A 12,132-nucleotide genomic window follows, 5' to 3' on the forward strand; every position below is an offset into this window, starting at 1 on the left:
TCACACTTTAACTGGTAACTAGATTTACACCCACTCATTCATCATTGAAAACCGTAATGTCAGTGTTTCCACATCACTTTTTTATAGCTGCCTTCCACTCTGTGATTAGTTCTCAATTTGCTCACAAATTCCCTACTGGTGGGTTGTTAGGAAGGGTCTAATTTTCAGCTACTAGAAGTTACTGAAGCTTAGAGTTACAGGGAAGGGTCTAATTTTCAGCTACTGAAGCTCGTCCTGCCCCACTGGCAGTGTAGGAGTGAAGAACTCCCAGTCACTGTCCTGTAATTTGGGCCCACGATGGCTCAGGGGAATTCTGAAGAAACTGGTAGCAGCAGGACACCCCCATGGGACCTGGCAATAAGCAGGAAAGCTCACTCGCTGCCCGCAGAAGGCAAGCATCCCCTTCACGGTGCTGCTATCCCTGGGGCAAGGGGACCCCACATAGTCCAGGCCTACACTACTGAGGGGCCTGCCCTCTACATCCAGCAGGCACATTCTGGAGGGAGCTCAGGCCCTCAGCCCAGGCACAGCACAGGCTGCCCCTTGCCAAGGAGCCCCAGGGCTCGGCCAGCTCCAAGCACAGCACAATCTGGGGTGTCTTATGAAGCTGCCGGGTGCTATGCTGGTGTAGACCCTGTCAGTTAGTGTCTTGACAAACCTCTGGATAAAAGGCAAGTGATCCTACTAGACTGAACAATGCCTGGCCTTGCTCTAGGGGGACAGTCCCAGAAGGAGGTCAGGCTGGAATTTTTCGAAGCTCTATTCCTGCTGTTCTGGAAACAGTAGGCAAGGTCACTAAAGCAACTAGTTTATTTTTTAACAGTTACTAAGGAAGGCCAGGTGGCCAAGGCGACAAATCTAGTACGTCAGGAGCCACAAGGCCTCCTTTGTTTGTGAGACCCTGGGGCGGGTCCTGAGTCTTTGTTAGGATGTGGCTCCACATTTCAGAGCCCGAGTGGGGACCCCATTGTTCCAGTTACCAGCGACACAAACCACTCTGGCCACAGCATCGCTACTGCACAGCCTTTACTCCAGCGCCCACTGACACTGCGAAGGCCACAGGCTGCAGAATTTTCAAAAACAATCACAAGCGGGCTTCCATGCACCATCGCGGCACACCTACCTTTCAACTCCAGGACCTGCACAATGGTGCTGTCATCACCGGCAACCAGAAAGGAAAGGGCAAACTGAATGTAGGCCTGACGGACGTCCTGCACTCCCTGGAGACACAAAGGAGACACGTATCACATGCAGACACACACACACACAAATGTGGCGACACCCACAGTGCACACATGCACTCCAAGAAGAACAAAGAAGCAGCCCACCCCCCGTCCCACTGGTGATCAGAGGGCTCCAGTCCGTAACACTGGTGACTTCCCACCGAAAGCAAAGGGCTTTTCCTTTGCTCTTTCCCCCTCAATCGTCTATCCTACTTTTTCTTCTTTCAAGCTCTACACTAAAGACAAAAGCAAGGGTGAAGCTTAGTTGTGTGCCTCCCCAACTGTAAACACAGCCTTAGTGTACAGGCCGCCCTACACAGAGAAGGGCCTCAGCCCGTCTCGAGACCATCTACTCTCGCTTGCTAGCCAGCGTTCTGGAAATCCAGCGATGACAGAAAGACCGGTGCTGCTCTGGATGAGACACCAAATGAGGTGATGTCTGGTCTTTATTAGAAATTATAATTCATCCCAGAGACCGAAGCACAGGCACTGTCACACTGCAAACCCAGGGTAGCCTACCCAGCACTGCAAGTTGCAGTCCCACCGGTGTCGACTGGGACCCAGGGACAGAGGGCACCCTCAGAGGGGGTCCAAGCCATCGCCAGCAGCCAGCACTTCAGGGGAATTCTCCAGGGCCACCTGATCAGTTCTGCTTCCCCGTAACTCTAAGAGCCCCCACATCACATCACCCCTGTTGTATGTGGTCATGTCAGTCTCGGCTGGACCAGAACTAGCAAGTGTGCGTAGATCTTTCACGATTTAAAATGAAATCCTTTCCCCACTTCCCTTATGCTAAAGGTACTTTCAGTTGGTGCCAAAAAGTTTGTATCGTGGAGAACTACTGCCCTGAAGGCCTGAAAAGATTCAGGAGGCTCTGCCTGCCAGAGAGTTCCATTCCACTTAGTGGCCCTAGAAGTGGTGGTGACCCTGGCGATGTCACCACTATGAAGATGCTTACTGACATCGTCATGTCGACATGCCGTGCAATGCTGCACAACTCTGATCTCCTCCACCCCTCCTGATAACCCAGGCAGAGGGTGCCTACCACCCTGTGCTACAGACGAGGACACCGGGGCCTTAACAAACTTGCTCAAGGTGGGTTACCCGAGTAACCCGAGTAGAACTGGGTTGGTAAGAAGCAACTGGACCCAACCAGCTTCGCGCTCGAAAGTACGACAGAGCTTTCTTCTCAGGGGTAAGGAACTCACTTGGTACCCTTTAGGCCTCTATGTGAGTATTTAATTACTCCTGTCTCATTCAGTTAGGTACATGCTTTTTCCGAAAAAAGAAGGGACACCCCACCTGGGCTCATAACAGCTGGATGTGGCCTCGCACAGTTCTTGTGTCCACGTATTCAGCTCACAGCTTAGTGATTATTTCTGGTCAGCATGACCTTACTAGATCAGTGTTGGTTTAGGCCAACACACTGAGGTGAGACCCCCCAAATCCCCCTTCGCCATTCTGAGGACTAACCTGTGGGCAGCTTCACAACATGGATACATGTTTGGATTCAATGGTCACTAAAGTCTCGAAAATAAGCTGCATTTCCTTAGAATCCCACTTGCCTCATTCCCCAATTCAGTGTTAATAGCATACTGATTACATTCCAGGCCGAGACAGGACACAAAACGACTAAGAGACTGTCCCTATCCTCAGGAAGCATAGAGCAACCACTGCTCCCAAGCAACCTGATGCCTGAAGCACAAGAAATTTGTTATCCTGGTTTACATAGGCCTGTGTTTCCAAAGAATGCTAGAAAATGGTAAAACTTATCTCATAAGTTAAATTAGGCTTTACCCTTCCCTAGTTAACTGGAAAGGTTCCATAAGATGGGAGTGGGGGGTGGAGGGGCATCCACTGAATAAGTTGTATTGGGAATTCGGTCCCTGGAATGCTGGTCCAGTTATCTGCCGTTCTAGATATTTCTGTCCTGCTTATACAAGCAGAGTTGGTATTACAGCCTTTCAAGAGTCACGTCAACAATGAATTTTGAAGTAAAACAAAACTTAGCTTACCTCCCCGACACCCACCCTGCATGTTCCAGATTCCTGACACTGGAAAAGAACAAGATCCCTGAGATTTCCACTCCCCCCCTAAACCCCCACAAGGAGGCTCCCGCCTGTCCACCTGCCCACAGAGAGCCCTGCGCTGGCCCTGGACCGCCGCCCTGCCCCAGTCCACGCCATCAAAGGCAAGGTCACACGCCTACTCCTCATTCCTACCCTGTGACTTCACAGGGCTATTATTCCAGAAGGAAGTGTCCTGGACTCTCTATGGCTTGTTCTGCAAAACATGGCCTAAAATAGACCAAAACATATTTGGTAAGACTGCTCTTTGCACAGGTTTTTAACGATGCTTCCTTTGGCTGGATGAACATACCCATAATTCTCTCTTCATGCTAACAGTGCCCTCCACATATTAAAACACACTAACAGAGCAGAATACCTACCAGCCTTTTCAAGTAAAAGGCAAGAAAAAAGGAGGTCGGGGAGGGGGAGGAGCACAGAAAACACCACGATTAGAAGAGATTTTTAAGAAACATATCAACGAAACAAAATGTGACCCCTGTTTGGATCCTGACTTGGACCACAAAGTGTAAAGGCATTTTTGAGACAGCCAGGAAAACTGAGGCGATAGTGAGAATGACTAATGGTGTAAGGTGCAATGACAGTGCCATAGTTTTGTCGTTTTTAAGCTACTCCCCATCAGAAGTACATGCTGAAATACATATGGTCACAGAGGATTTACACCAGATGGGTGGGAACACCCTGCCCAATCGGACTGAACAGGCAGATGGTGGCAGAGGCTAAAGTGAGGTGACAGGGCTTGGGGAACATGGTGCTGCCGTGTTTTCCAATGTTCCTGACTTTTCCTATATTTAAAAACATGTTCCTAATGTCTAGAAGCCATTTTGTAGAACATGCAAAGCACATGAGATACCTGATGTGAAAGATTTACACAAGAGAAAGGAAAAGTCACCCTGACAACAGCTCCCCCAGCCAGATCCAGAAGCCCAATGACTGGCGTAGATGATCCGGCAGCACAGGCAGCCGGGGCCTACACAGGTACGCCCCAGCGGGCTCCCTTGTTGTATGCTTGCTGGGAGTCTGCTTACCACCTATTTTACTCGATGGCCAGGCTGAGGTCCAGGTGGGAAGGAAAGGGAAGCCAATCATCACCAACAGGCTGATGCCAGGACATCTGCACTAGTGTACAAACAGCACTTGCTTCTGTTTAGAAATGCACTTAAACATCAGGAGCCACCACTTACTGAATGGAAGCTGCTGACACATAAGTATAGCATGGTGCCTATGAGACACTAAGGCCTGGAATTTTTTCCTTAGAGAACCTTATTTGTAAGTCTAGGAAAACCCTCAACACTGGGCTAGCCTCACCAAGCTATAAAGTTAGCTGGTCCTACCATGACTGAAACATCAATCTATTTATTACCTGACCATGTAAAAATTCTTAATCCCCATGGAAGTTTGAGAACATGGCCACCTGGGTCCAGAAGTCAATTATTCTAAGGTGCTGATCTCTGCCGGCCTGTTCTCTATGCTCAGGAAGGGGATGTGGAGAACTGGGCAGAGGCTATTCATAGCATTGGGGATGCATCAGGGAGAGCTGGCCCAGCAAAGGAAGAGGTGCTAAAATAACCTGTAGCTGGCAAGTGCCGTGGGGTGCCCTCACAGTCCTCAAGCTGTGCTTTCTCTTCAAGAATCTTTCTAAATCCAAGTGTAACTCCTACGGGATTGTTTTTTTAACCAACCAACCGTTCAGATGCCCATTCTCTTTGGCACATTCCAGCCCTTACTCAGAGTTATAGCTGGGAGGCACAGTCACATATTAAAAAGCCATAGAAGCCTTTTTGATGATGTCACTGGCTTAGACTCACCAGTGTTTTCTCCAAAGTAGACAGACTATGAACCTGAGGGCCAGAACTCTCCAAAAAGTCCATGCCAAGAGGCACGTGGAGACTAAATCTCCTCACAGGAATGCCCTATGAGGCTGAGCCCCCACAGCATTTCTCCTCAGATGTCAGGGTTATTAGGATCAGCCAAGCAATGAGGCCCCCATTGTCTGTCAGGGAGAGGCCTTCCTCACAGGCACCAATGGCTGCTAAGACGCATTTCTCTACATCAAGGCCTTCTACTCCATCAACATGATCAGGCTGGAGAGAGGAGGAAACCAAACCAACCCTCTTGGCCCTCCAAGGGGAGGGAAACACACACATAAGTGCAAGACACCCAGGGCTACTCACCTTTGGGTCCCTCTTGGTCGCCAGAGTGTACAAGGTCTTTTTATTCAAATCAAAATGGCTGGAGACGTCTCTGGCAGCCTCAGCACCCTGGGTCACCATGGCAGTCATCAGATTCAGGCAGGCTCGAGCCATCCTGCACGGGAGGAGGAGATCAGGCTGCTGGGAACAGCAGAGGTACAGAGCCAACTGTACACCTGGCTGCAATCTGCTATCCCCCAGCCAGAAAAAGGAGGGAGGCGGAGACATTGATTAAAACATATTAAGTCTGAGGAGGATCCAAGAAGACGAAATGCAAGGTACAAAGAAGATGGAAATGTCTCCTTGCATTAACTTATCATGGAACGTGGAGAGCCACATTTCATCCCTGCCTCCTCAGGGTACCAGAGGGGATGTCTTCCTGGTGGGATTCCCCAAAAGCGAGCTCACGGCTGCCCTTCCATTCTGCAGCTACTCAGAACCTGGTCTACTGAGCACCAACTACACGCCAGGCAGGACTGTGGTGCTGGGAAGAAGGCTTTTCATAAGACAGTCAAGACCCCTGCCCCTCACACTCCTGAACAGGGAGACAGTCTAAGACACAGAACACCCATGTCAAAGGCACAGCTTTAAAAATACACACAAAAATAGATAATTTCCTACACAAGCTAAATAAAAGACCACTTCTGCAAAGTCCTAAGGCAGTGGGGAGAGAGCCCTGATGACCTGGGAGAAGAGCCATGGGGTAGGACACGCAACGTGAAGAGCATGGAATGTTCCCAAGTCAGCAAGGGCCCCACTGGGCAGGAGTGAGAGGGATACTTGCTAGGAGCCAGCAAAAGTGAGGGGCCAGTCAAGACAGGAAGGGGGGACAGAGCCACAGTCACAGCCTCCAAAAAATGCTTAGCTTTCCTCATGAGAAGGAAAGATAAATTCGGGTGGAGGGTGGCACACAGGGCAAGCCCAGGGCCAGTCCTGCCATGTAAAAGCGGGTAACTTACCTATAGCCAGCGGCATACAGGGACTCACAGATGAGTTTCATGTGGTTATTCATTAGCTTTTTCACAATGTTGGTCCCCACAACATGAAAATGGGAAAGATCGCTTGCTGTCCGCAATAATATGGCCTCGAAAACTTGAAATATTAATAACCTCTGCGAAAACAAAAATGAAATGCTTATAAATGGACTCATTTCTTTTCCTCTTCTACATAAATGCTCCTTGTCTTAACCACAGCCACCGGTAAGTTTAAAACCTTCCACTGGCAGCATAGGGTCCAACAAAGCCTGAGCAGACAGGAAGGTGTCAGCTACCAGGCTGAACTGCCAGCTCCCAGGCTCTGGACAGTCTTGTCGCACAGTCTAGCTCAAGAGAGAACAGGCTGCTTATAGTTACATGAGAAAGTTCTCTTTGTGCTTGAACTTTACTGCTGTAGCAGTACTCACAGCAGTAAGCCTACGATCTCAACAGGCTCATAAACATTCCAAATTTGGAACCAGTCAACACTCAACTTGTGCTGGTACCTGGAACACACAGTTTTTACCATGTTTGTTAAAACAAGTCATGTCAAAGCCATTTAAGTTAAGAATCGATGACCTTCCTTCTGGAAAGACGCTCTTTACTTAGTGCTTTGTGAAAATGCCTTAAAAGGTCGCGATGCAAATATGAAAGCACATCTACAGCTCAGGCACAAAGCATGGTTTTCTGTAGGAAGCTGGTGACGCTTGGGAAATTTATAATCCCATTTCTCTTCACCAAGCTTAGAGCAACAGTAGCATTAACTGCGGCTTCTCTTAAGCAGGCCAGGTAAGGGATAACATACTTCACTTTCAGGTCGCTTCTCCCCGCTCAGGAGCTGGAAAATCTCTGCACACTCAACAGAAATCTTGATGTACCCTTCCACCACGTCGTACATGTCTTCTCGTGGAAGCATCTTGGCGGCAGAGACAAACGCTTCCAAGGCTGAAATAAGAGTCACATTCAAACATTAACAGAGACAGGTTCCCGTGAAAAGACCACGGCAGCTACAGGGACCTGCTTCTCCTACTGGGGTTGGCTTCCCTTCCTTACCCGCCTACCTGGCCACAGAGCCACTATGAATGTTATGGGCTCAACTTTGTTCTCATGAAATCCATACCCTGAAGTCCCAAACCCCTATGTGTTGATATCTGGAGACAGGGTTTCTCAGGAGTAATTAAAGTTAGATGAGATCTTCTAGGACTGGTGTCCGTGAAAGACGACAAAGATAAACAAGGGCTCTTTCTCCACTGGCCCTGTGAGGACAGTGGAGAGGAGGCAGGAAGAAGGTCCAGAAGAATGCTCACCAGAAACCCACAATGGCTGCACCCTGATCTTAGACTGCTGGTCTCCAGAACTGAGAAAATTCCGGAATGGCTAAGCCAGCCAGTCTGTGGCATTCTGTCATGGCAGTCATGGCCACTCCTGGAACCACCTGGTTACCACCCTTCCCCCTCAGAACACACAGAATTAAAAAGGAGGGCTGTTACTGGAGGGACAGGAGGTGTGAAGGAATCATTTTCCAAACTGTTACAACTCGTTCCTGCAGTCCAGGATGGCACGCAGTGAGGACGGGCATCTGCATAGCTGCCGTCTCTGCACGTCATCCTTACAGTCACCCCTGCACGAGCACCTACCTGTTCACAATGAGGGCCGGGAAAGCAGGTAGACTCCCTGCTCCAGTCTAACTGAGGAGACCAACATTAACTTCCTGAGTATTTGCTAAGCACCCACCACAATCGTTTAAATAGAGAATTACTAACTGAGGTAATGCTACAAAGCAAAAGTCCAAAAGTCAAAGGCATAATGATGGGAACAACTGGGGAACATGGTTTAGATTGGGAAGACTTCTTTAAGGAAGTAATGTTGAACCTGATAATGGTTAATAATAAGTTGGGGTGACAAGGGGAGAGATGGTGTTCTGGGTCAAGGATATGCAAGTCCCCGAGGTTAGGAAGTGCAGTATGGCCAGGCATGGTGGGTGGATGGGTAAGTGAATGGACAGGGTGGCCTAAGATGAAATCAGAGAAGCGGGCGGGGTCCATGAAGGCAGCAGGATACTGCTCATGGGCATCAGGGGAGGAGCAGCAGCCCTGGATTTCAGGAGCTGGAGTTTAAGGAGGTGCTGTCTATACCGGAATGACAGAGTAGACAGAGGGGCGCAAAACCAACACAACAAGGGAATGGACTGGGACAGAGGGAGATTTTTGGCAGATGTGATTCCAATCATGTCTGGGTGGTTGGAATTACCACTTACTGAGATGGGGAAGGCAGTAACAACATGGGGATAAGGAGTTCAAGTATTATGATAAAGCCTTTTCTCTATCTCCACTGAAGTCGTGGGCAGCAACTTCCAAAGACGTTGGTTTGGAGCACAGCTCTTCTCGATCCCGGGAACCGCCTCCCTGCTGCTGACATTGATCCCTCCTGAACACCCTCTGGGTTTTCACCAATCTAACCCTGCAGCGCTCCACATGCACCAACTGCAGCAAGTACCCTGCTATGTGAAGGAGGTACAATAAGAGATCAGAGAAAGAATGGAAAAAGAAAATTGAACACACACACACACAGAAATGGAATGTTATTTCTCCATAAAGAAAATTATGCCATTTGAGACAAGATGGACCTTTAGGGCATTAAGTGAAGAAAGTAAGATTGAAAAAAGACAAATACTATATGTTTTTATTTATGTTTGGACTCTAAACAGGCTGATCCTTAGAAAGAATAGAACAATGGTTGCTTGGGGGTAGGGAAAATGGGGAGATGCTGGTCAAAGAGGATAAGTTCCTGGCTCTAAGATGAGGTTAAGTTCTGGCAATCTCCTCCATACAGCACAGTGACTATACTCACCAGTACTGTACTGTACACTAGACAGTTATTAAGAGCTTTTAATGCTATCACAACAGCAACAACAAGAGAATTATGTGAAGGAACAGAGATATTAATTACCCTTACTGTGGTAATCACTTTGCAATATATACAGGTATCTCAAACCATCGGGCAGTATACCTTAAACTTATACGTGCGACAGATCAATAACATTTCAATAAAGCTGGAAAATAAATAAAAAGCAAAACAAACTTTCCTCACAGCTGGATTGAAAACAACCCCACTTCCATCCATCAATTCCACTCCCTGATCTTTCAATGAGGGGGATCCTAACAGGAAGTTAGGGGAACATATTGAAAGGCGGAGAGAATTCAAGATAGGGCCCTGACTCAAACACGAAGGCAGCACACCCCACAGGGAATCGTCTTCAGTCTCTGACTTTGGCTCTGCCACAACTTCAAATTATTTCTCCTGTATCCATGGCCCAACAGCCCAGATTTCCTACCAAAATCGGTTCAAATGGTACAGCACTTGGATGTCATGGAGCTATCTGTGCAAAACCCTGAAATGTGGTTATGATCTTTTTAAGCCTGAGGCCCGTCAGGCACCTGTAGGCATCACACCCCTCTGCACTTGAGGCTAGGTCGTGGGAACTATTCACAGGTGATCTTACTGATGGGAACCCCCTCCCCCACTTGACTGTTCTTGAAGCTCCACAGTGGCAAGTCCTGTGTGTCTGATTTTTACTCATTTTATCTCTACCCTAGAAGTAATAGCCCCCAGTAATAATGAATGAATGAATGAATGATATGTGTGATTCTGTGCTACAGAAAGTATTACCCTTCTTCCTAGCACTGGCTAACAGTTGTAGGTATCAAAAGGCTACAAACAAAATCTGTGGGAGAAAAACAGGAAAAGGAGGCTCTTATGGCCAGGAACGCTAACCTGAGGAAAAACAGTCACCACTTTATTTTGACATTCAATTGTGCTTTTTCCTCAGAACCTAAGGATGACAGAGGAGGTGTTGTGAAGGGTGGCCACACTTGCTAAAGCATGAAATTAAGTTACAGAATCTGCTCCCCTTCAGCCACTCGCTCAATCCTGCTCCACAGACAAACCCAGGCGGTGCCTCCGGGTCGCGCTGCCGCAGCTGTCCCCTCAGGCGAACGCCTGCGGGCCGGGGCTACTGCAGGCTGCGGGGCCTGTCCCCCGACACCCCCAAGCCGGGCCTGTCAGAACCCCAAGAGCTTCTGCTGTGTGAGTGCTAAGCAAGACGCCTGCATTTTCTCTCCCGGCCACTGCAACGAAGAGCTGGCCGGGCGCCGGGGGTGCTGCCGGGTGGGGCGCGCGTGCGGTCGCCCGGACTGTCCCTGCTAAGCGGTTCGGGCCCGTCGCAGGCCGTCCAGGGCCGGTGAACGACCCGCGCGGCGCGGAGCGGCCCCCGGGGGGCCCGGCCGCCCGGCCGTCCGCCACAGGGAGCGGGCCCGCGGCCGCCGAGCGGAGGGAGGCCGCGGCCACGGACGGGGCTCCGGGCGCGCACGTGCTCCCGCCCCGCCGGCCCCGCACTCACCGCGCTCGGCGCCCTGCGGGGCCCTCAGCTGGGCCTTGAAGCTCGCGCCCGTGAGCTCCTCACCGCGCGCCCGCTTGGCTGCGCCCCCGGGGGAGGCCGCTCCGTCCTGGCCGCCCCGGGCCTTCCTCTTCGGGCCCCCCATGGCGGAGCGGGCGGGACGCGGCGGGGACCCGGCGCCGAGGACCCCGCGGGGCGCGCGCTCCAGCCAGGCCCGCGCGCCTCTCCGCGCCGCACGTGCGTCGGGGGCGGGGCTAGCGGAAGAGGCGGGACTAGCGGAAGAGGCGGGGGCGGGCAGGCGGAAAGGGCGGGGCTTGTGGGGGCCGGGCCGGCGGAAGGGGCGGGGCTTGCGGGAGGCGTCGGGCTGCCAGTCTTGTCGCTGCGGGCGCCGCGCGCGGGGCTCTCCCCGCGCGTGTGGTCGGCGCTGCCGCGCTTGCAGCCCGGGTCCAGGGGCCACCCTCGGGCCCCCCGCGCCGGCCTGGGGCGCCGAGGCTAGAAGAACCCCCAGGTCCGCCACTCCCGCTGCGCGCTGGGTCTCGTCGCCGCGCAGTCAGATCAGCGCTTGACTAGGGGCCACCCTGGGGTGCCCACTGGGAGCGGCCTGGCAAGAGGGGCCGGGCGGGGAAGGCCCCCCGCGGGCACCTGGATGGGGTCGTGCTGTGCCCCGAACCCTGCCCTCTAGCTTATTTATCCCAGCCCGAACCGGACACACTGGTCGGGGGCGATGTGGTCCCGGGCTGACCTCTCCCGAGCTCCCCGGACTGGCTCCTGCGCGGCCTCGCGGGCTTTGGGGGGTGGAACCAGGTGAAAACCCCCCGCGGACAGCTCGGGGTCTCCACGTCCAAGTTCCAGTCATTAAAATGGAGGCAGGAAAGCCAGCCCGACCCAATTCTTGGGGCTGTCCTGAGCTGAGGCAATGATGTGATTCGTGAAGAAAGGGTTTTGATGGGACAGGAGGAGAGAATTATTGTGTTTTTGTAAAATGTCATTTGCTGACTTGAGAGCTGCATTAAATGCTCTGAAATAAAACAGGGGTCTGTGGGAGTAAATTGAGAGTCTGGGGCATTTTTAAGTACAGCTTCATGGACACTTGGTGATGTGTTCAAATAAATCATAACCCAGTTCATGAGATTATTCCTGGAATTCTGCATCAGGTGTCCTCTTTGAGGAAGAGCCCTCTTGTGTCCTATAAATAGTGTGTAGTGAGTGTCTGAGCCTGGGGCCCGGTCTGGCCTGCTGGAATTCAGAGTCTCCAATAGA

At 51.2% G+C, this 12,132-nt stretch overlaps 1 protein-coding gene across 1 annotated transcript in view; it reads right to left on the reverse strand.

The window, feature by feature from the left end:
* URB1 (URB1 ribosome biogenesis homolog) overlaps window positions 1-11,017 on the reverse strand; it is a gene marked incomplete at its 5' end in the record, with an annotated part of 53,904 nt that extends 42,887 nt beyond the window's left edge. The window contains 5 exons of the mRNA XM_084231222.1: window positions 1,124-1,220; window positions 5,485-5,617; window positions 6,462-6,613; window positions 7,282-7,421; window positions 10,876-11,017. Of these exons, the coding sequence (XP_084087348.1) occupies window positions 1,124-1,220; window positions 5,485-5,617; window positions 6,462-6,613; window positions 7,282-7,421; window positions 10,876-11,017 (664 nt within the window). The remainder of the gene's footprint in view (window positions 1-1,123; window positions 1,221-5,484; window positions 5,618-6,461; window positions 6,614-7,281; window positions 7,422-10,875) is intronic.
* Window positions 11,018-12,132: the final 1,115 nt, after the last annotated feature.

Source organism: Talpa europaea (assembly GCF_964194135.1).
Source record: "Talpa europaea genome assembly, chromosome: 4".
Classification (NCBI taxonomy): Eukaryota; Metazoa; Chordata; class Mammalia; order Eulipotyphla; family Talpidae; genus Talpa; species Talpa europaea.